The 22,796-nt window shown below is 53.4% G+C and overlaps 8 protein-coding genes across 8 annotated transcripts, besides 1 other annotated feature; 4 read left to right on the forward strand and 4 right to left on the reverse strand.

Moving 5' to 3' along the window:
• Positions 1-407: 407 nt before the first annotated feature.
• Positions 408-2,161, forward strand: ACLA_082270 (uncharacterized protein; the record flags this gene model as incomplete). The annotated part of the gene is made up of 2 exons (XM_001267961.1): positions 408-592; positions 682-2,161. 2 exons carry the CDS (start codon positions 408-410, stop codon positions 2,159-2,161), a joined length of 1,665 nt encoding a protein of 554 aa, XP_001267962.1.
• Positions 2,162-7,012: 4,851 nt separating this feature from the next.
• Positions 7,013-7,810, forward strand: ACLA_082280 (glycoside hydrolase family 128 protein; the record flags this gene model as incomplete). The annotated part of the gene is made up of 1 exon (XM_001267962.1): positions 7,013-7,810. The coding sequence occupies one exon, from the start codon at positions 7,013-7,015 to the stop codon at positions 7,808-7,810; it is 798 nt and encodes a 265-aa protein (XP_001267963.1).
• Positions 7,811-8,697: 887 nt separating this feature from the next.
• On the reverse strand, positions 8,698-10,427 carry ACLA_082290 (WD40 repeat domain-containing protein; the record flags this gene model as incomplete). Its single annotated transcript, XM_001267963.1, has 3 exons — positions 8,698-9,564; positions 9,626-9,789; positions 9,854-10,427. The coding sequence occupies 3 exons, from the start codon at positions 10,425-10,427 to the stop codon at positions 8,698-8,700; spliced, it is 1,605 nt and encodes a 534-aa protein (XP_001267964.1).
• A 344-nt stretch (positions 10,428-10,771) lies between these two features.
• On the forward strand, positions 10,772-12,220 carry ACLA_082300 (inositol phosphosphingolipid phospholipase; the record flags this gene model as incomplete). Its single annotated transcript, XM_001267964.1, has 1 exon — positions 10,772-12,220. One exon carries the CDS (start codon positions 10,772-10,774, stop codon positions 12,218-12,220), a length of 1,449 nt encoding a protein of 482 aa, XP_001267965.1.
• A 288-nt stretch (positions 12,221-12,508) lies between these two features.
• Positions 12,509-13,561, reverse strand: thiA (thiamine thiazole synthase; the record flags this gene model as incomplete). Its single annotated transcript, XM_001267965.1, has 2 exons — positions 12,509-13,164; positions 13,222-13,561. The coding sequence occupies 2 exons, from the start codon at positions 13,559-13,561 to the stop codon at positions 12,509-12,511; spliced, it is 996 nt and encodes a 331-aa protein (XP_001267966.1).
• Positions 13,562-14,673: 1,112 nt separating this feature from the next.
• On the reverse strand, positions 14,674-16,404 carry ACLA_082320 (retrograde regulation protein 2; the record flags this gene model as incomplete). Its single annotated transcript, XM_001267966.1, has 1 exon — positions 14,674-16,404. One exon carries the CDS (start codon positions 16,402-16,404, stop codon positions 14,674-14,676), a length of 1,731 nt encoding a protein of 576 aa, XP_001267967.1.
• A 643-nt stretch (positions 16,405-17,047) lies between these two features.
• Positions 17,048-18,817, reverse strand: ACLA_082330 (putative MFS transporter; the record flags this gene model as incomplete). Its single annotated transcript, XM_001267967.1, has 5 exons — positions 17,048-17,352; positions 17,409-17,736; positions 17,795-18,266; positions 18,325-18,523; positions 18,586-18,817. 5 exons carry the CDS (start codon positions 18,815-18,817, stop codon positions 17,048-17,050), a joined length of 1,536 nt encoding a protein of 511 aa, XP_001267968.1.
• Positions 18,818-19,770: 953 nt separating this feature from the next.
• ACLA_082340 (uncharacterized protein) lies at positions 19,771-21,940 on the forward strand (the record flags this gene model as incomplete). The annotated part of the gene is made up of 3 exons (XM_001267968.1): positions 19,771-19,806; positions 19,878-20,141; positions 20,207-21,940. 3 exons carry the CDS (start codon positions 19,771-19,773, stop codon positions 21,938-21,940), a joined length of 2,034 nt encoding a protein of 677 aa, XP_001267969.1.
• A 104-nt stretch (positions 21,941-22,044) lies between these two features.
• Positions 22,045-22,073: a microsatellite.
• The last annotated feature ends 723 nt before the right edge of the window (positions 22,074-22,796 follow it).

Genomic DNA, 22,796 nt, shown 5'->3' on the forward strand with positions numbered 1-22,796 from the left:
GTGTTACATAGTAGTAGTCTTCGATGTCACACGTATTCAAAAGCTTATGTCTGCGTATCTCAGTGAAAATCTAGCCACCCTTTTCAATTAAATTAGCAGATGGGACTTACTAGGTATTTCTAAATTCGTGTATAAAACGAGGTTATTCGTTCTTCCCGATGTGATCAAATAACATGAACTATGGCGACAGGTGCCAAGAGTCTTTGACGTATCTGTGCAGATGCTCTGCTGCTGCTTTTACGCTGCCGCCAGTCGCGATAAGAGCTGTTCCCCCCAAGTCTCTCTTTTTCACCACCACGAGAATTAAATATCCTAATTCAACGAGATATCTCGAGTCTTCGATAGACCCATCCTCCCTCGCCGACGTGGTGATTATTCGGCCATTTTGACCCCGTCTGTCCGCCAGCATGAACAACCAACAATTTCGACGACTGGTGCTGGACACTCCGGTCGGCAGCTCTAGAGATCAAAGAACATCATCCACTGGAGCAGCATCAGGGACATCACTGGAGCAAGATGCAGGACTTGGCGGCGCGACGCCACGCGCATCAGCACTGGGATCGAGGATGCGGTCCAGCATCCCAATGACGCCGTACGTGGATTCCCCCCTCTACCGATGTGACGATCTACGACAGGTATCTACAGATGACGAACAAAAGATTAATTGGTTGACGATGTTAGTCGCTCGGTCACGCACATCGATTTCTCCCGCCAACTCGCCGAACAGCGTCGCGAGGCGCACCAACCGCCCTCGAAACGCTTCAAGTCGTCCGCCGCGCCCAAAGGCACGAAGTTGCCTACCGGATACCAGGATCGGGCGGCGCTCCTGCGCCAGGTGCAGGACGAAGGGGAAACGGATATCGAGAAACGGATACAGGCGTTGGAGGAGATGGTGAAGTTGGGACAGATAGATCGGGCGACGTTTGAGAAGCTGCGGGTGGACCTTGGTGTGGGCGGTGATCTACAGAGTACGCATATGGTCAAGGGGTTAGATTGGGAGCTTCTAAAACGGGTCAAGGCTGGGGAGGATGTGACGAAGACGCCAGAGAAGGCGCCCTCGCCAGCTGAAGAGGCGGAGGAGAGCGGTACAGTGGATGTGGACGAGGAGTTTGATCGGGTGCTGGAGAAGGGAGGCCAGGCAGTGCTGCCTTCCGCGCCACAGGAGAAGAAGGAGAAGAAGGGGACAATGGCACCTCCGCCTGCGCCGGTGCCTGCGCAGACGAAGTCGAGGGACGAGATTCTGCGTGAGTGGAAGGCTAACAGGGCAGCGGCGGCTGCTGCTGCTGCTGCATCGTCGCAGCCTGCTGAGCCGGCATTGGGTGACAAATTCAAGAGAATCGGTGATACCAAGGTTGAGAAGAAGCGGTTTATTGAGCAGGATGAGACCGGGCGACGGAGAGAAGTGCTTCTAATTACGGATGCTGAAGGCAAGACGAAGAGGAAAGTTCGATGGCTCGATAAATCGGGTGAGTCGGTAGTAGAAAACGGCCTACTGATGCCTGATAAAGACGCGAAGCCGCTTGGGATGGAAGTCCCAGCCGAGATTGCAGCCAAGGCAGCAGTTACTCTTCCTAAGGAGGATGATGATGATGATATTTTTGCAGGCGTTGGGGCCGACTACAATCCCCTAGGCGACGACGAAGACGACGATGCCTCGTCATCGGATGAGGAAGCAGCGCAGGCTCAGGCTATAGAGAAGGCACCCATCCGGAAGGACGAAAAGCCAATGGTGGAACCATCCCGACCTCGCAATTACTTTTCGACTTCCACCACGGATGAACCAGAAGAGGCTGATCGCCGTGTAAATCCCCTAACCAAGGATCCCACTCTACTTGCAGCGTTGAAGAGAGCTGCTGCCTTGCGACAAGCATCACCCTCGGCCGAGGCAGCTGCAGGAGAAGGAGAGGAAGACGTTGATGCGGAGACAGTTCAACGACGCAAGAAGTTCATTGAGGAAGCTCGACGGCAGGAAGCGCTGGACGCTATGGATATGGATTACGGATTCGGGGGCAGTCGCATCGAGGACGAGGAGGATGACGAGGACGTGATTTTCGAAGACGAGAAAAGCAAGAAGAGAAAGCGTGGTCCCAAGAAGAAGAAGGGCGATAAGAATAGCGCAACTGATGTTCTGCGTGTGCTGGAAGGACGAAAGAAGGACTGATCATTCGTTGTGTTTCTTGGTTGAGTGTAGGCAGCATTGGAAGGGACTGCGATGATACCGCTACTTTTTCTATATTTGTATCGTGCAAGCAGATTCAATCATGGCTTCTCCTCAGTAGACTCTACTGCTGCCTTCCAATTTTCCTCATCGTCGAACATTCTGTAGTAGCATATTTTCTGGAACCTCTGCCTGATCCGCTCATTTTCTCTTGACATCACCGGCTTCACTTCGTTGCGAATGTCAGCTGTAATTGAAGCCTGATACATGCTGTCATCTCTTCGTGACTGTCACCTGGGCTTTTCTCCAGCATAAATACCCCCTTCTTTCTCCTCTCAGTCCTTTCACTTCCTTCTCTCTTTCATCTCCCTCCCACTCACCCATTTCACTGCAATTGGGCTTCTCTTGCCATCCCAACAGGTGGAAAATCATCTTTTCATCTCATCTATTTGCTACTTTGGTCTCTTCTCTAGCATCTCTTTCCTTTCCTACTTCTGTATATAATAGGAACAGCCTGGGGCAACTCGCTGTGACTTCTTCAGCTACTGAGTTTCCGCTCATAGCTGCGCCTATTCAGGTAAGAACCAGAGCTTTTTTCTTCTCCATTCTCCAAGGAAGAGGTAACACGAGAATGCGTGGCACTTCTTGCTAAGCGCTTCATTGGAGGCTGCTTCTTCCAGTCCTCTGGCCGCGAGGTTGGCCAGTCCCCAGGGGGACCTCGGGCATAGCTGGAATTCTTACCACGAGTTCCAGTGTGCCATCGGGAGAAGGTCACTGGTAAGTCCTCGGTTGAATCCAGGCCGCAAGCTTCCAGTTTGCGCAGATGGGCTCAGGACGACCCCACTCTCGGGGTTGTCTCCTTTCTGCTGGTGAAAAAGCCTCGGAGCACAATGGAGTGCACTGCGAGATTTTGTCTGACGCCATGCAAGAAGCTTTGGTCCCAGTGAAGAGGTCAGACTCTCATGTATCTGTATCACTAAACAGTGTTCTTTCTTTGTACATTGGTTGACCAAGCACTTGCTATGCGAGGATCTTGGATCGCATGCGTGGCGTGCATGAAGTTCACGCTGCCTCCCATTGTCTCGATTCTTGCTGCGCCGTTGAGTTGGCCTGCGTGGTAGAGAGCTGAGGGGATGATTTGGATGTTACAAGAGGCGATTGAAGAATTTTCGTTCCATGTCACTGCCCTTCCTTGGTTGGATGTTGAGTTGATCGGCGTGGACGGTGGAAGACCTTACCAGACTTTGTGCTGACGAAGGGGCACTGGTTGTCCCTTCGTTTGAGTAGATCATCGACACAGTTCATCTTGTCCTCAAGACACTGCCACTGGCACATTTGTTGAAACCCCAGGTGAGCCATCCTTCCACATCCAGATATTCCCCTGTGAACATGTACTGATGAAGCACTGTAGGAACAACTATCTGCCCATTAGAGACATTTTCATTGCACTTGAGGTAAGTGACTTTCGTCTCTGAGCAGGGTGGGCTGGCGGGAAGTTCATTGCAAAGGATCTTACCAGCAGAAATGCTGATAGGAGACGCTGGGGTGGGGGTTGATTGGTGTAGGTCTCATCTCATCCGATTTTATTGACCTCGTCAACGCATTGGGGAATCTCTGGATATACGAGGTAAGTGAATTCTTCTATAAGAAGGGCGGGCTGGTGGGAAGTTTATAGAACAAGGATACCAACATCGAATAAACATCGTGCTGACGGAGGGACTTTCTGTTTCTCCTGTCCATCCTAGTGATGTTGCCGTCCTCTACTCAATTGCATCGGACACCTCAGTGAACTATTCTTCGGCCAATATATGGGTAAGTGCTCGTCGCTATCCACAGGGAGGGGCTGGCGGGAAGTGTATAGGGACAGCCTTACCAGCAGTCATGCTGACGGAGGTGCCTTTTGATCCTCCAGGTCTACAGATCATCACTTCTCAACATCTACACTGGTTCTACAGACTTTCATTACTCAGGTAAGTGCTACTTTTCTTGAACAGGGTGGGACCCGGAGGTGGCGGGGCTGGCGGGAAGTTCTTGAAAGTGCCTTACCAGCATTCGTGCTGACGGAGGTGGTTTTTCTCCTCCAGGTTCGACAGCAGCATTCCGGCTCAAGCGGTCGTGTGATGGTCATTGTTCAAAGCATAAATGGTGAGTGATATCTCTTCTAAACAGGGAGGGGCTGGCGGGAAGTTTTTAAGGGAAGATCTCACCAGCATTCGTGCTGACGGAGGTGCTTTTTCTCCTCCAGGTTCAGCAGGTCTCGTTCGAAGTTTTGGAATTTGATCTGATTTATTCATTTACCTGTAAGTGTGATCTCCTTTCGAGTAGGGCGACGGTTTTCGCGGTGTCCGCAGCGACACCTCATAGGCATTTATGCTAACTGAGAGGGCTTTGAATACTCCGGCTTTCCAGATTCGATCATTCGCGGTCTGTCACGGCTTGTAGGTCTTTGCAAGGAGATACTGTATAATTGCTTGTAGGCAAGATCTGTCTAGCAAGACATTCGCAGAGAAAGTACTACCAACGTCGACGCTAATCGGGGATGCTCCTGTAGGTACTTCGTAGCTCAAGTTCACGGTGAAAAAACAGTAGTGATGGCTATAAAGCTGTCCATAGTGATTCTCCAAGTACAGTCGATGGTACGCTATACTCTACAATACTTTGGGGAGTACAGGACTGATATGGATGATAGCGGCCTGGGGTAAATGACTTCATGATGAGTCGACGAAGGCGCATAATCCTAGGCACACACGCTTTCTCTTACCACGACATGGCTGTGGAAGCCACTACATCTTGGTGAGTAACCATCAAGTCTAAGCGCCATGATCTCTGCTGATTTTATCGCCGCAATACATCAAAAGGCGCTACGACACTAGATTCCTAGCCTCGGGCCTCTCCCAAAGTTAAGTTTATTTTGACAAAACATACCCAACAGTGGTCCATGGTCGCGCCATGGTCGAGGCCCCGTTGTCGACGATATCAGCAGCAAAGCGAGCGCACAATCTTCACCAAACAGAAGCCGAGATGGCCACGTAGTGCCACTGGATGACATTCTCAGTGGCCGCCCCTCCCCGCTGTCAGGCGTGGGTCTGGAAGATAAAAAAAGGTTCACTTGAGACCCAAGGACAAGGCGAGGGGGTTAGTGAGGGTATGCCAATGACAGGCCCCGTGGCTTGCTCTGATGCTGGCGTCGACCCATCCCCGTACAATACCCCCGAGAACGAACCGAGGGGACTCCTACGCTGCACCCACGGGCACAGAGACATAGAGACCGTGGGGTGGGAGACTCGAGACCCTTGGAGGCGAGAATTGTGGCCAGGACGAATTTTCCTGTCATCTGGAAAGATTGAGAAAATGGCGATTGTTGTTGGCCATGACGTTAGGATTGTCGGTTTGTTTTCCCATCAGAATTGAGAAAAGAATTGGATTCAGATAAGCCACATCTACACGTCTACGTCGTCTGCATTACACCGTGAGAAGAGAAAAGGTGACCTGATTTGCTGCAGGAGGAGGGTGGTTGAAAAGAGCACCAGCTAACAGGCTAGGGCACACACCGGCGATGCTTGGTAGTGGCGGCAAGTGTACGATCGGCGCGTTTCAGCTCGCTAGTTAGTGTGTGCAGTTCATGAGCTGGAGCCTGGAGCATACGTATGACAAGCCACTGACTCAAACGGGTGTCAGATTGTCAGCATTGCGAGCATCCTGAATGATTGTTCAGAACTGGCGCATTCGGGGGGCTTTTTTCAGGGGCTATCTTTGACTCTTTTGCGTGTTTCGTCTGGCGCCTCTGAACCACAGCAATATTGTCAGCTTTGCCGAGAAGCCAAGAGCAATATATATCCATGAGAAATGGAAACGGAATTCATCGGGAATTCTGGATTGTGGCCATGGATCCTGGTCTGGACTGTCGTGGAGCCAATGTGGAGAGACCACAGCGAGGCCTCAGGATGGACTCCAGAGAACTTACCAGTGACCAGTGACCACCGATCAGGCAGTCGGACTGTCGGAGTGATTTCCTGAACAGTTGGATTGGAGATGATTAGACAATCATTGGGCTAATTTGATGGGATTATTCGCGTTCCATCTGTTTCTTTCCAGGTTCTTTCCATACTATTATCAATAGTCCAATTATTGTCTCGGGGCACACACACCCGTCTCATCCGCCAGAAAGACATGTCACTTTGTCAATCACACAGATGACAGATCAACCCCCAATCACATTGATTCCACCTGGGTCCATGTACCACTTCGGTATAGGAGATTATTGTCAAACGGTGCCTGCAGATATTCGGGTGTACCTACTGGGCCAGCTGTTCGCTCGCCTCTCATAGGCCGCGCTGCGCTCCTCCACCATGGATGCTGTCCAACTGCGATCCGTGGATATGTGGCCCCCGTTCAGGAACGGCCAGACTGTGTGGGTTTCACTCTGATGGGCTGCCACACTATTATTCTGACAGACAGAAAATGGAACAAGCCCAAGATAATCGGTTTCTATGGCTGAGTTTGTCGCTGGGTACCGCTGTTTAAATGGCGCACTCCCCCCGTCTCTCGACGTTCTCTGGATCTTCTCTCTCTGGTCCTTACCACCATATCTCACTTTCCTTTCCTTCAGCTATCCAATTCGCATCATTGTCCTGTGCCGTGCACGGTCAATAGTCATTCCTTTTCTTGTGATTTGCCTTTGCTTGCTTGCTCAAGCACATCGTCGTTCCCTTCGACTCCCTACTATCACCACCAACTTCCTCTCACTCCTTTGAGAACCTCTTGCATCCTTGAGAACGGGATTTTCTCGGTTTTTTTTTTTTTTTTTTCCCTTGATACCACAACAAAAAAGGAAAGAATCAAAAATTCATCAAGATGGTCTCCTTCAAGAACATCCTGGCCACTGCCCTCTTGGCCTCTTCCGTCATCGCCGCCCCCACCGGCAACATCCAGAAGCGCTCCAGCGGCAAGCGTGGCGCCGCCTACAATGACGCCTCGACCGTCCACGCCCTCAACAGCAAGGGCACCATCTCCTGGGCCTACGACTGGAACATGCTCGCCGACGGCGTCCTGCCTTCCAACGTCGAGTTCGTCCCCATGCTCTGGGGTACCAAGATGTTCGGCGGCTGGCTCACAGCCGTCCAGACCGCGCTCTCCAGCGGCAGCAGCTACATCCTTGGCTTCAACGAGCCCGATATGGGATCCCAGGCCGCCATGAGCCCCTCCGACGCCGCCCAATCCTACAAGGAGTACATCACCCCCTACAGTGGCCGGGCCAAGCTCGTCTCGCCCTCGGTTACCAACAGCGGAGACGCCAGCCAGGGCCTCGGCTGGATGGGCTCCTTCCTCGAGCAGTGCACTGACTGTGGCATCAGCGTGCTCGCTGTCCACTGGTACGGTGAATCAGCCGACGAGCTCAAGGCCTTCGTCAACAAGGCTACCGAGTTTGCCAGCCAGCACGGCTTGGAGAGCGTCTGGCTGACCGAGTTCGCGCGCAACAAGGATGTCAACGGTAGTGGCTCTTCCAGCGACACTGCCAACTTCCTCAACGAGGTCCTCCCCTGGTTGGACTCGCAGAGCATGGTCGGTCGCTATGCCTACTTCATGTGTGCGAATAATTACCTCGTTAGCGATGGTGGACTTTCTACCGCTGGTGAGGCGTATGCCTCTTAAAAGTTGTTGATTTCCACTCGACACCAATTTTTTTTCTTTTTAAACTATTATCTTTTCCGCATATATAAAAGCAGTGTATGATCCGCAAAAAATGGAAACAAAAACAAGTGGATACTCTGTTCGAGACCAAAAAAAAAAAATGGTCTAGATTGTAAGGTAGTAGTCTTGCAATGAAAAAGTTTTGAAGTTGTTACTCAATTCTCAAGCTAAATCACTGTCTTCCATGGGCAAAACGTAACACGAAACTCCCCAACCATTAACACAGTTCATCCCTAGTGCCTTTTAGCCTCTCGCCAGTCGTCTTTCTTCTTCTAGTACTCTTGGAAGTTGACGCTGCTTACCCGGAGTTCCCAAAGGAGGATGATCTATTTACCAGTACGGGACGCCGGAGTATACAAACCACAACAATCCAAAGGATCCAGTCGGTGTGTTGTGTGGAAAGCAATGCGATTGGCTGCAGAGACCAATCTTGGAACACAGGTGCTTTGGATGGGATGCTGATTGGTGGAGAGAATACCTATCGCAATCTGTATATGAATATCAGCCGCTGATTGGTCAGATGGAGGGGAGCTTGGGGTACCTTAGGGCAGAGCAGATAGGGTAAGGTAGACTAGTAGAGAGATAATGAATTTTGACTTCTCTCGTACTTTGAGTGGAGAGAGATAGAAAAAAGGGACTCGTGTTGGATTCAGAGGATTTGTAATATTAATGGATTAAGTAAAGGGATTCATACGCAGTACAGTATCTACTTCGCATCGGTTGTGAATAATATCCCATGCCCCAATCTGTAGGACGATGTAATCCCCTAAATGATAGACGCCGGACCCCAGGGTATCCCAATAATGTACAACCACCTGTAGATGCTAAATGCAAGACCATCCGTCCGTTCATGCCATCTGCGTGTCTCCATCCCGATCCTTGTGGTCACCGTCATTGTCCTCGCCATCCTCTCCCTGCTCTTTGGGAAGTTCGGCCTGGACTTCATTTTCGGCTTCGTCCTTGGCTGCGTTGTCAACGTCGCCGGGATTGACATCAACAGTGACATCGTTGTCAGCGCCGCCTTGACCATGCTCCTCCGCCCCCTCATCCACCTCCTCCCACACCCTCACCGTCCCATCTAGCCCACAGCTCACCATCAGCCGCTGCTCCCCCAGCGTGCATGTGTCCACCCCCAGGACAACCCCGGAGTGGCCCTCCAGCCGCTGTAGAATCTTCTTGCTCACCACATCCCAGCACAGCACCGATCCATCCTCGCTGCCGCTGACCACAAAGGCCTCCAGTGGCGCCTCCGGCAGCCCGTAGACTCCAAACCCGCCCAGCAGGCTGTATTTCCGGTTCGCGTGGCCCTGATAGGTCTTGATGCAGCGGCCCTCAACGTAGTTCCACAGCCGCACGCAGTCATCCAGCGACCACGCCAGCACGAACTTCCCGTTGGGCGAGAATTTGACCGCCGTCACGGGCGGATTGTCCTCGTGCACCAGCGTCCGCAGACACTGGCCTGTCGCCGTATCCCAGATGCGGATCAGCCCGTCTGTCGCGCACGACGCGATCAGCGTGCCGTCCCACACGACGTCGATGCCGCCCACGGGATCCGAGTGTGCCGGCAGCGACCGCATCACGCTGGCCGTCCGCACGTCCCACAGAAACACCGCCTCGTCGTAGGACCCGCTCACCAGTATGTTGCCCTTGGGGGAGAATGCGATCTGATACACGTAGTTGTGGTGGCCGACGAATGGGATTGGATGCGCTTTGCCCTAATGCAGAGAGTAGATTTGTCAGCTCTCGTCATGTCCCAAAACGAACACAGAACCTTACAGTCAAGACGTTCCAAAGCCGAATGGTCTTGTCATCCGACCCCGAGGCAATGGTAGTTCCGTCGGGACCCCAGGAAATAGTGGATATGCCCGCTAGATGCCCTTCAAATGTATGAATGAGCTTCCCACTACGCGAGTCCCACACCTTGACAGCTCCGTCGGCCCCTGCAGGAAAAAAACTCCAGATCAGTACCACTTCCCGTAGCAATGAGATAAGACTGCTGCATACCCCCACTGGCAATCATAGTAGCATCCGGAGAAAACCGCACGGCCGACACCCCGCGCAAATGCCCACGGAGCAGGAATTTCTGCCGATAGTTCAGTTTCTCCAGTTTGGGTGGCGGCGGAGGGGCTGGCGGCGGCACGGGTGTGGGTGATCGGTCCGAATACTCCTGCTTGAAGTCCGCCTCGCCTCCATTCTCCTCATCCTCGGCATCCATCTCGTCATCATGGTAGCGCTCCGATAACTGCTCCTGGACGCTGGCCTCGGACTGCGACAGGCTGCGCCCGCGGTTGCGAGAACGCCAGTATACATCGGCGTCGACGGCTAGTTCATCGGGGGACTCTGAGCCGCTGAAGCTGCGCGATCGCCGGTAGGGCCGCTTGGGAGGGTATACCTTCTGCGCTGTCCAACTGACGCGACGCCGCTCCACCTCGTCGTGGTCGGAGACTGCGGCTAGCTCGTCCGAGGAGGATTCGACGGGGGAATAGATGCGTCCATTGCTGGTGTGGGTGGGGGTAATGGTGTGAGTGGAAAGACTCTCGAGTCGGCGACGTTTAGGTCGGTGATCTGGATCGTCCATTGGAGCCACAGTCCGCTGAATCTCATATGTTGGCTGGGGAAAATCTTTCTGACCAAAGCAGGGGGATACAGAGCTGATGAATGATTCTCGTGATAAACAATTTAGATAATGAAAAATCGCTGGAGCCAATGATGCCACGCAGGCCTGAGGCGGTGAAGGCGTGACTTCATCATTGTTTTTCTCCTCGTTTCTCAGGCCATCAGGCATCCTCCCGTCATTTGATTGCGTTGACACAAAAAGCTTCAGGGGCTTCTGTCTCGCCTTCAATCCCATCCTATCCTCCATCTCCTTTGGTCAATATCATGTTCGTCTAATATTCCGGTTGCTCTAACCTGGCAGATACAATGTCTCCTCCTCACTCTCCATCGCCCTCGCTCGCCTCCCCACCCTCCCAGATCCGCATCCTCACTCTCAACTGCTGGGGCCTCAAGTACATTTCCAAATTCCGTCATGAGCGAATGTCGGAGATCGGGCGTCAGCTCGCCATAGCCGATCCGCCGCCCCAGATTGTCGGTCTCCAGGAATGCTGGACACAGCAGGACTACGAAAGTATCCGCCAGCAGACGCGAGACATCCTCCCCTACGGCAAGTTCTACTTCGGCGGGATCTTCGGCGCAGGGCTCGCGATCCTCTCGAAATGGCCCATTGAGGAGAGCAGCATGTTCGCCTACCCGCTCAACGGACGGCCCACTGCCTTCTTCCGCGGTGACTGGTTCGTCGGCAAGGGCGTCGCCTGCGCGCGCATCCGCTTCGGCCCCGCCGCCCAGGACGTCGCCGAGGTGTTCTGCACGCACCTGCACGCCCCCTACGAGCGAGAGCCGCACGACTCGTACCTCTGCCACCGCACCGCGCAGGCCTGGGAGATCGCCAAGCTCATGCGCGGCGCCGCCGAGCGCGGCCACCTCGTCATCGGCCTCGGCGACTTCAACATGATCCCCTCGTCCTTCGCGCACCGACTCATCCACGCGCACGCGCCCGTCCGCGACGTCTGGCAGGTCCTGCACCCGGACTCCTCCGTCGGCGCCACTATCGACCCGCCCGAGCAGCAGCGCAACAAACCCATGCCCTCCGCGGCCTTCAACCTCTCCGAGAACGGCGCCACCTGCGACGGCAAGTTCAACACCTGGCGCTGGAGCAAGGAGGACCGCAAGCGGCTCGAGAAGGGCCACGACGTCGTCGTGGACCCGGACGCGCCCTGTCCGTACGGCAAGAGACTCGATTACATCTTCGTCGGCGACGGCGGGTTCCCGCCAGACTACCCTGCGGCGCGGTGGTCCGTCGAGTCCGTGGCCATCGGCATGACGCAGCGGCATCCGACGCTGCGCTGCTCGCTCAGCGACCATTTCGCCGTCGAGGCCGTCATCGCCCGGGACGTCGCGTCCGCCGGCAAGTCCGACGCAAAGGAGATGGTGATCCACCCCGTGTCCAGCGCGCCCAACGCGGCTCTCACGCCGGACACGTACGACCGCATCATCGAGATGATTCACGCGTATGTTCGACGGGAGCGCTCGCAGCGGCACTGGAGGCTGACGCATTTCGTGGCCTCGGTCGTTGTGGCGATCGGCTGCTTTGTGGGCGTGTGGTGGACGGGAGACCATCTGCCGTATGTTGCGTTTATTCTGTGTCTGGTGAGCACGTTGAGTTTTGGGGCGGGCATCTTGGACGGGTTGATTGGGGGTCTGTTTGTGTCGAGTGAATTGCGGGCGCTCAAGGAGTTTGAATGGGAGGTCCGTAATGCGAAGCGGATTGTTGACGAGGTGGGGACACGGGGCACGGTGAACATCGAGGAGTAAGTAGTCTTCGGTCCTTGAGGGGTTGGTGAGAGGAGATGATTCATGAGCTGTACGTATATACCTAGATAATCACTACATACATACTACGCGAAATACATGTATACTAGCTACAAGGTTGGAATGCCGGCCGGGCAATTGGAGTTCAAAATGAGTGTATTACTCAAGTTCAGACTAAAAAGGCATAAAACACTTTCATTAATCCATGTCATGGAAAGAGTGAAATGGAATCCCGTCCACTGCTAGAACCGCAGGTCTCACTTTTCCATTGCAGGTCGTGTGTCGAGCAATTTACTCGGCACACTCGCGCTGGCGCTCGTCAAAGACACGGAGAGCCTCCTCGGCGGCCTTGACACCGCTGAGCACCATGGCGCCGAAGGTGGGGCCCATACGGTTGAAGCCGTCGATCTCGGACAGCTCCATACCGCCAATGATGAGACCTTTGGTGACCTCGCGGGTGTTCTTGACGATAGCATCCTCGGCGGAGTTCATGTCAAGGCCGCGCATGCCGCCGAGCTTGTCGACGGCGTTCATGGAGACGAGTCTCTTGGCACAGAAGGCGCCGAAGGGGCCGTCGTGGCCGGTGGTGCTGATGATCAAGGGGGCATTGATGGTGTTGGGGTCCATGCAGGAGTGGTCGTCGTGGTGGAGGGTGACGAGGGTCCAGTTGACAACCACACCGGCGATACGGGTCTCCTTGGGATCGCCGCTGGCCGAGGGGCGGGTCACCAGGTCCTCAACAGCAGTGGCGTTGAAGAGCTTGACATTGGGGAAGGAGAGCACCTTAGACAGCAGGGTCGAGGTGAAGAGGGAGGCGTGCTTGACCACGACATAGTTGGGGTTGGCATCTTCCTCGTACGGGACGCCGATCTCGTTCAGGAAGAGCTCAGCGGGCCGGCGGAGGATCATGGCGGAAAACAGCTGGCCACCGAGCCAAGCACCACCACCTTTTGAGACGGTTAGTCATGCGTACGTACATAGACATCAGATTCAGAACTACGGACCAGGAGAAACGGAGGCCTCAACGATGGCAATCTTCAGGTCAGGACGAGCTTTGGCCAGCACATAGGCAGTGCTCAGACCACAGGAGCCGGCACCGACAATGACAATGTCACTCTCAGCATACTTGTCTAGATCCTGGAAGTAGCGGCGGGTCATGGCGCGGGAGACCTGGCTCTCCCGGATGGGAGCAAACTTGAAGTCATCCCACTTGCCGCCAAAGTGGTCCAACAGGTGAGTCTGAGAGGTTCCAGAAGCAGGAACAGTCTCGGGGACCACGACCTTGCCCTTGAGACCAGCAGTGGGAGCCACGGTGTGCTCGAAGATGGCAGCTGGGGGAGACATTTTGTTGTTGACGAGGTTGGTTTCAAAAGACTGTCGAAACGGTTAGTCATTCCACCATGGTGGAAAACAAGAGGGAAGGCATGATCCTTTCGCTGGTATTATCCAGATCAAGTTTTGACCGTATAATCTCAGAACGAACCCACCCCATTGGCACCGTGTGTCTCTCCCGGGTGTGACATGCGAAGAGTCAACCAGGCCCCGAGGAGAGAGTTAACACGTTGATTGTGCCAGCAGGATGAGAACGAACACCGGCCCACGCCCAAGGTTTACCTGAGATACCTTGATCATTGAATGAACAGTCCAGCCGAAGTGATTCCATGGCTTCCATCGATGATAGAGAGAGAATTCGACCCCGAGAGGTCGAATCAATCAGGTGCGTATTTACATTGCAGCTTGAGCCAAGCGGGTTGCCTATAGTCATGGTCAGCCAATCTACACCCAAACATAAGAATTGAAGAGGGGGTGGCTTGTTATACTGATGCAGATTGATGGACAAAGACGGATGAAGTCGATTGAGATGAAGAGGAGAAGAGAAGAAAAGAGAAAGAGGGAAGAGGGATGGTGGGGGGAGGGGCAGATTAAATAATCCCTTCGTTGCCTGAGTCTTCCACCCGTCCAATCTAGACTCCCCAGTCCAGCACATCCGGTGCATCCATCCTTGACGAATAGAATAGCTGCTGTCCATGGCTCCATGCTTGTCTGAAGCTGTACAGCATTCGATTGGTGATTCCTGTTCTATCTAGTCGCTATCCTGAATCCATCCTCTCCGGCAGGCCCCGCCATCAATGTGCTGTCGATGATTGACTGGTTATCTACTTACCTCTGGCCCGGTGAGTTTCGTTTCTGTTTCTGCGTAGCCGAGATTGGCGTCACTTTGACATGGTCTCTCAATTAAGCCAGACAGACGATCACGATGATTTTGTTCGATCATCATTCTGATTGTGACTCCTAGTACTGCGAGCATTCATGGGTCATTGGGGGCATCTCTCGAATCGATCCGTTGACCCGCATCCACCAGCTATCTATAGACTCTGTAAAAAAACAACATCGTCGACGGAGTACTGCAATCCGACTCGACATAATAATCATTACTGGCCAGAAATATCTCGCCTCTAGCAGATGTCAAACCCCACTCGCACTCCATATTCCTCGATCCAATTTTTCTTCTTCCCAAGCTTCTCAATGTCCTCCGTTTGGTCTCGCACCATGGCCTGCATGGCAGATGTGGTTCGATCTTCTTCGTTGCACTTCACTCGGACATGCAATATATCATGCGTTCCCTTCTTCTTTGAGACAGATGTCCATGTAGTCTCGAAGCGAATCCTCCAGCATGCCTCCGGTATCCGGCCTGCAGGATACACGGCCCCGATCAACGTAGCAATTCGACCCAGGTACTGGCACCACCATCTTTCCTGAGCCGACACGCATCGGCTGAGCTGGCGATAGTATGCTTGATCGGACGGCGGGAGATCCCCAGCCCATCGCTCGCAGAGAATCAGCGCAAGGAGCGCGCGGTCGACGTGCGTAAGGCAGTTCGTTGAAGACAGGATTCCCGTCGTGGTGCAGTGCAGTGCTGCGGCCGATTGAGAGGCGCGGTACACATGGGAATGTGCGTAGAGCAGGTTTGCAAGAGCGCCTAGCAGATAATTGTTGAAAGATTCCGGTGGCTGCAAAGATGTCCTGGGGGAAGGTGATGTGGGCAGTGCTGATTGGAGGAGCCCTCTGATCGCATCTGCAGATGGAGGAGCGTAGGGCGAGGTCGCAGCTAGAAGAGGGTGCTCGGCACGTATCTCCTGTGGTAGTCGATCGAACAGAAACCCCTCGCGTACACCTCCCTGGCAGAATTGAATATGCGTGATGGCAGGTAAAGCGTCCATGATCACGTCGACCAACAGAGCCACCGCAGGGATCTGTGATACCCGCCGCTTCGACACGCCAAACACCTTGACATCAGACTCGGAGGCTGTTTCCAGGACGGCCGCCGTATCGTGAAAGTCTTTTTGGCTCGCCCTGTAGCCATTGATGATAGGGATCGGGTACGGGTTGACCTTGGACTGGCTCATGAGCATATACCCCCAGCCCCTAAACCCACCACCACACAGATACAAATCAAACCTCCCCTTACGCTCCGCCGCCTCCAACAGACTCACGGGAATCTCCAGGTCCCGATACGCATTGCGGAAATTCCTCCTCATCTCCTCCCTCAACTCCGCCTCCATCTTCCCCTTCCCCTTCCCTCCCTTCCCGCTCGCCTCCCCCAACCGCATCGCCAACGCAGCCGCCCCGTACGGAAAACTGAACGAGCCTCGCGGACTCGTCCTCACCATCCCTGCATCCTCCACCACCCATGTAATCTGCGTACTTCCGCCGCCTAGATCCATCGCCAGTCCCGCCAGAGCATGCCCACTACTCGCGATCCCCAGCGCCCCAATCCGCCCCTCTTCCTCTTTCGAGAGCATACGGACCTCCCAGCCCGTGCGCGCCTGAATACACGCGCGCAGCTCCGCCGAGTTCGGCGCCGTGCGCGTCGCCTCCGTCGCGAGAACGTAGACGTTGCCCGCAGGCACGCCGAAGTCGTCGCATGTGACCTGGAACCGCTCCAGAGCCTGCACGACTTCCTCGATGGTGGAAGCGGGGATTGGGCCGCGGGTGTTCTGCCCGTTCTGCGTGGAGAATTGCGCGTCGTAGAGGGAGATGCCGGCGCGGTCTTGGAACACTGTGGGCATGAGCCGCGCGGTGGGCGGGGAGACGTCTGTGATGGAGAAGCGGATTCCGTTGCTGTTATTTCCCCCCCCCCTTCGTGTCAGGTGGATGTTGTTGATGTATATGTTGTTTTCCCTCATGGGATGGGGAGGAGGTTGTGATGCGGGCCTTTTTTTGTCACTTACCTTCCCATGTCTACGAGTCCGTAGAGGCTCGCTGTGTTTTCTCTTGATTGTGCAGCCATTGTGACTGTTTCTTTATGTGTTCGTAATCAACGTGTTTGATCGCAGTGCCAGATGTCGATGATACCCAGGAATCGGTGCCACTCAAGCATGCATTCACCTGGTTTTCAATGATTTGGTCGAGAGCCCTGCTTTACTTGATAGAATAAGGGAGTTCTGTACTCAGGAAGACGACATCCAAAAAAAATATACCAAGAGTACGGATGATGCTGCAACAATATGTCTCAAGAAGTAGTCTAGTCTATGTGTAGATACATCCCAACCTAGTTTCTGCGGTAGATAAGCTGCCCCACTAAAGCAAGACATGCAGATTGGCAGCGGCAGAAGATCAATGCAGCCATCAACATCATATGGATATCCAGGCCTATCAAGCCATCATTATAGATCTGTGTGTCTTTTCGAAGGGGTTTGCTCGAAGAATATATAGAAGAGCAAATCGCTCTCGGTTTTACAACGCTCGTACTATTGCAAACCACGATCGCTTCTGTCGTTTTTATATATAACAAGTCCTAATTGTCGGGCCATAAGTAACCATGTTATATTATAACACATATCTGAATCCGCATCCGTAGTTCTCCTCCCCGACAGTATTCTCCTCCTGCGCTCTCTTTGCATCACTCCCGTATTTCTGGTCAAGCCGTTTGTTCTCCCAGACTAACAGGCACCGGAGAGCAAGGGCAAGAATGGTCGTGAAGAACATGAACGCCGCGCAGATGAACTGTCCTCGAATGTATCGAGGCGCATCCTTCTCCGGAAAGACATTGGTACCCAGGAATGGACCACACTGCCCGATGAGGTTGAGGATTACAATACCCATGCCTCGTCGGGTATCCGATCCTTGATTATCTATGCAATTCGTGAGTTCTGTGATCAAGTTCTGGTAGAAAGGGAAGATGACATACTCAACACCCAAGGAAGAATATTCGCTATTGAGGGAAAGACACCGACAGCTGCAAGGAATACGCCGAGGTAACGCACCCCAACCGATGTGCAAGTGGCCAGCAGCACATATCCAACAGCGCCAATGAGCGAGAGGAGAGCAATCATCAACCCTCGCTGTTGCAGTCGATCAGCGATCCAGGTAGTCGCAATGGTGACTAGAAATGAAGCAAAGTACGGTGGCGCTGTGAGACCTTGAGCATTGATTGAAGTGAAACCCATCTTATGGAGAATGGTGGGAAGGAATACGGGGAGCGACGAAAAGCTCACGTTGCAGCTGAAGTACATTAACTGTGTTACCATGTTGTTAGCTGACTGTTTCGCTTCAGGATTCGGCCGCCACCCGTACCGCAGTGAGCCAGGCCTTCAGATCCAGAAGGGTATGGACAACGTCCTTCCAGTCAATGCCTGTTACACGCTCTCCTTCACCGCTCCTCCGGAGCCCCCTGGCGCGTGCAACTTCCTTTTCTTCTTCGGTCAAGAATCTGGCAGTAGATGGATGGTCGGGCAAGAAGTGCCACGCGAGAAAGGCTGCGAGGATTGACGGTGCTCCTTCTACAAGGAACAACAAACGCCAATTGGCCAATTTGGAATCACCGGAGGTGATGCCGTACGCAAGTGCCCCGGCAAACGTATTGGCCAACGGCGCGGCAGAGACGAACAGGCCGCAACGAAGCCCCAATTCATGGCGACGATAAAAGAAAGACAGTAGATAGGGCGTCCCAGGGCCAAATGCGGCTTCCGACATCCCGAGCAGAAATCGAAGGGCCATCATACCCTGCCAGTTCTGTGCTGCCGCCTGACAAGTTGCGACAATGCCCCTGAGACGTTAGGACAGTTGCATTCTCATCGAAGTTAAGAAGCTATCCAAGCACTTACCAGCTCATCACAGTGATCGCCGCCCACCGATGGGGTGGAACGATCTTCCACATCATCGCCATAAACTCGAAGAGTGTGTATGAAATGTAGAAGATCGTCAGTAGCCACGAGTAGCGGTCCCCGCTTAGACTCAGATCTTCTTCCATTCCTGCGATTTTCGCGTTGCCGATATTGCTCCGATCCAGAAGCGAAAGTAGGTCTTTGCTCAAGGATTCCGTTCAGTAACACATGGGAGAGTTACAGGTTATGCTGAGTGCTTACACAAAAACCCCAAAAGAGTCGGGACTCTCAAGTCCAGTTTTCTCACCAGTCGACGCTCAACAGTTGGATCTATGCTGATGGCTGATGAAGGGGGCATCGTAGGTAGTGCAGTGTCTTGGTCATCCTCACTGTCTTGATGAACCGGGTATTGTTTCTCAGTATCGACGCTCGGAGCTTGCTCAATTGCATCTCCCGAGCCATTTTTCAAATCATCCTTTTTCAAGTATCCCATAGTTTGTAGAGAGATTGAAATCCAGCCAGGGGCAGGGATCAGGCTGTAAAGACAATCAACCGAAAGACACAGAGTGGATGCCTCGCAAGCAAGCGGATATGTTGCGCTCTTTATTAGATTTATTTCTCATTATCTGGGACAGTTCAAAAATGCGAGTCACATCAATATGCGCTGGAGCGATCATGACCGGATCTATTGACAGATCTGCAGCGTTAAAACCCGATCATCCTGTCCCACAGTGCTCGCAGCCATGAAAAAGAATCCAGAATGGCTGAGATGCAGCGAGGGATGACGCCATTCGAAGCTGGGAGAAGTGCAATACATAATCATGAACATCAGTGATTGTTTAGTTTGATAATCGAGGATAGACTTCACATCGTAAACCCAGTTCAGTGGATTCCGATCAATCCCAGCCAAAGCTGTCCTGGAAAGTGTCTAGTAGGTACTTACTTGTGCTTCAATAATAAGTATTGCGGAGAACAAGTGGCGGGGTGGGAAGAAAGCTTGTTCGTAAGCTCCATCGGATAGCAAGACCAGAAGGTTGATAGAGTATTGATAAAGGGATGTCCAAAGTTCCAACATGACTATATCCCCAGCACTATCTATTCCTTGCAGTCCATCCAACCACCATATGGCCGACTGAAGGAGAGCTTTGTAAATGCCTGAGGATTAAGGTGTTAATTCTGCACTGCTGGTCTCTATCGCCCACCCCACCCGCAGCAGCGTCCTCTGCGTCTCTCCAGCCAACGGAGCCTCAAATTTCCGCGTCGCGTTTCTTAGCAGTCTAGCACTCTGCGGTTTCCTGGTGCATTCTCAGTTGTTGCACTTCAAAGAGCTCACCTTTATATCCGATGCTTGATTCGTATCTAAAAATCAAATCAATAGATTAGTGCGACCGCATTGACATCCTCTTCACGCTCGTCCCCATTCCATCCCATCTACTGTTGGTCACAATGGACGACCCAGCGACCCGTGTCCCGGCGCAGCTGGTAGGTTATTCGATTTGGTCCCAAAAGCGCTTCAATGTTTGCTAATTATATGACTTCGATACGTTGTTTAGCTGCCGCACATGCATCTAGTGTCGCGGCATCGCTACCCTTTGATGCACATGATGCCCACAGATACCGTTGTTGAATACCTCCTTTCCGCCCCAAAGATCGTTCGCGAAGCGCAACCGATGCATTGGACTTTCTTAGATGGACCCCAAGATGGCACGGTGATGCTCACATGGCAGCCTCTCAACCACCTGGGCACAAACTTCGCGAGCGATGGTTATGTCTGGGCCGACGTCGAGCAGGCTTTCACATTTGAGGCCCGCGGATATGTATGGCGCTGATTCCAACACCTCACACCTCGTTTGGGCTCTTGGCTGATGCGTTAGAATGACAGATGGTAGAGATGTGGCTCCATCGCAGCGGCTATCATCCTCCGAACGAGTCCGTGGCTATCCACTGTCGCAGACGATACCGACTGTTGCCCACGAAGAACCCTAACCCGAGCCTTCCTCCGCCTGATCCTTCGCTGTGGATTGTTCATTATTCGAGAGCGCCCCCCACGGAACATATTCCGGCAAATCGAATCCCAGTCTCTCCGCAAGTGCAAAGCATGCTGGCACAGCGTCGTTTCTTACAGGGCCAAGGTCAGCTTGCTCGCAAGGACTTTCTGCTTCACGATCGCAACAACTGGCCGACAATCAATTTCCCGCCACAAATGGCGCCCCAGGGATTTGCGCAACCCCCTGGGCCTTTTCCGAACGCCATGATGGCGCGTCCGCCATACTATCCTCAGCCCGGTCAACCTGTCCCAGCGCCGGCAGCTGCGCCCCCAGCGAAAGCACCCCGCGGACACCGTGCTTCTGCTGCAGCAATGACCGCTGCCGCAGCGGATTTTGCCCTCGAGGATGAAGATGTTTCTACTGGTGATATGATGGATCTATTGACACATCGGGAGGTATCTAAGATGCGCTACCAGCAGCACCATGAATGGATGGAGGAGATTTTTGCCTCGCCATATGCTATTAGCCAAATTACGCCTGTTTCCTTGGGTCTGGGCCGCAAGGGAGAGTTAGAGACTCTCACCGCAGGGTTCTTCGATGCGCCGGTGGGACCGGCGACCGGCGACTCTAAAGATGTCACCGATTCCGCTCAGGCAACGAAGATGGAGCCCGAAAAGGCGAAAGAGTTCGCAGATCGTGTCGTCAAGAAGGTAGCGGACATGAGTGCTGAGATTGAGAAGCTCAAGAAGCGTCATGCCCGGAGGATGGAGAAGTTCAACCGCACCTCGTTACTCAAGGATGCGGAACTTCGGCTTCGGGATGCGGCAGCGAACCCCGAAGATACTGGCACGGAGATCTGGAGGATGGAAGGCCGCAGCGAGGTTCCGATCGAGGAGGATGGCGCGGAAGGTGTTCCTGTTGAACATAAGGCCAAGTACAAGGTCGATGATGTCGTCAGGGAGGTGGAAGCCTCGTGGCACAGGCAGGTCGTGCCCGAGCCGAAGGTTTCCTGCGTCCAAAAGGGCGGTCTGTTGGAGAAGATTGAGCCTGAACCCACTTCGACTGCGGGTGATGGTGACATCGATATGGGCCACGCGGATAGTCATCTTCTGGACCAGTTCGGCACATCTCCTACTACTATACCTACCCAAGGGACAGCTCCTGCGCCCCAGGGCCTCGCGGCGCATACCGGTCCCGGAGCCGGACCAGCAGCGCCCGCTGCCTCCACCGCTGCGCCGACAACAGGGTTGGATGTTGAGATGGACATGGTCGATGCCCGTCCTGCGAACACGGCCGCAGGTGAGACCGGAGATTGGGTGATGGTGAACGAGGCAAACAAGAAGGAGGAAGGAATCAACAAGCCTCCCGGTGATATGCAAGCCGGCGAAATGCCGGGGAGCGGGATCCAGGGCCTTACTCCCAACCCAGGCAGTGCAGGCGATACAGGCCTCGACAGCGCCAACTTCGATTTCACCAACATGGACAGCGCTGGGGATGCGCTGGCGGCATACACGGAGCAGAACGAAGACCTGGATCTCCCAGATATGGAGAACTCGGCGTTTGGAGACGCGTTCCACGCATCTGATAATGAACATACCCACCACCACGACGCAGACGACATGTCGTAGGGGCCAGGGAGTCGGTTACCGCTTGTTTTGTTATTCTCCTGGTTGGATGTAGGGTTCTTTAATGGTGTTTACCTGGTTCATTCATCGGCTGGGCGCTGGTTTTGTTTTTCTTCGCTTTTTCTCCGCTTTTTCTCGTCCTCCCGACGTTCTTTCCACGTGCAACAGAGACTTGTACGATCTAGATAGGAAGATCTAAAAGGTCAGCGATAATCGATCCGTCGCGGCCTGTACAGGGCCGACGGCTAAGTTCCATCTCGTGCGAGTCTATCCTCCCCACACCTTATCATAATCATCTAAACTATTCGTATTACTCTGACTTGCGACGTGATCGGTATACCAGATGAGTGATAATCTTAAATGAACTGTCCAGCAGATACCCGGTCTGTCAGTTGCCCTGAGCACATGACTGCATCACTGGGCTGAGCGCGATCGCGACCCTCACTCTTGAAATTGAATCAAATCACAAGAGAAAAATACCCGCATGACGGCAACTATGATTGTTTCTTTTAATCGGCGGTGTCTCTTGGTCGAGCGTGGGGATGGCTCATTTTTACCACCGCTCGCGTCCGTATCGCAGTACTGAAGAAGGCGACTTTGGACGCATTGTTATCTCTATAATATTCTGCTTTGGAGGCTGCGTTTTTTTCTTCTCTTTTCTGCACCATCCAGGTCCCGGATCTGGTTTTACTGTGAGGCATCATTTCATAAGTAACACCGGTTGTAGGAGCTGGTGTGCTCGCAGTAACTTATTCGTTTCAGTGTTGGTTGCCCGATTCCGATCAAAAACTGCATAAGAGGCGCATCTACGGCTCTTTGCATTCGCGAGTACCTACTGCCTGCTACGAACAGTGACGGT

The sequence above is a fragment of the Aspergillus clavatus genome, genomic scaffold (genome assembly GCF_000002715.2).
Source record: "Aspergillus clavatus NRRL 1 1099423829806 genomic scaffold, whole genome shotgun sequence".
Lineage (NCBI taxonomy): Eukaryota > Fungi > Ascomycota > Eurotiomycetes > Eurotiales > Aspergillaceae > Aspergillus > Aspergillus clavatus.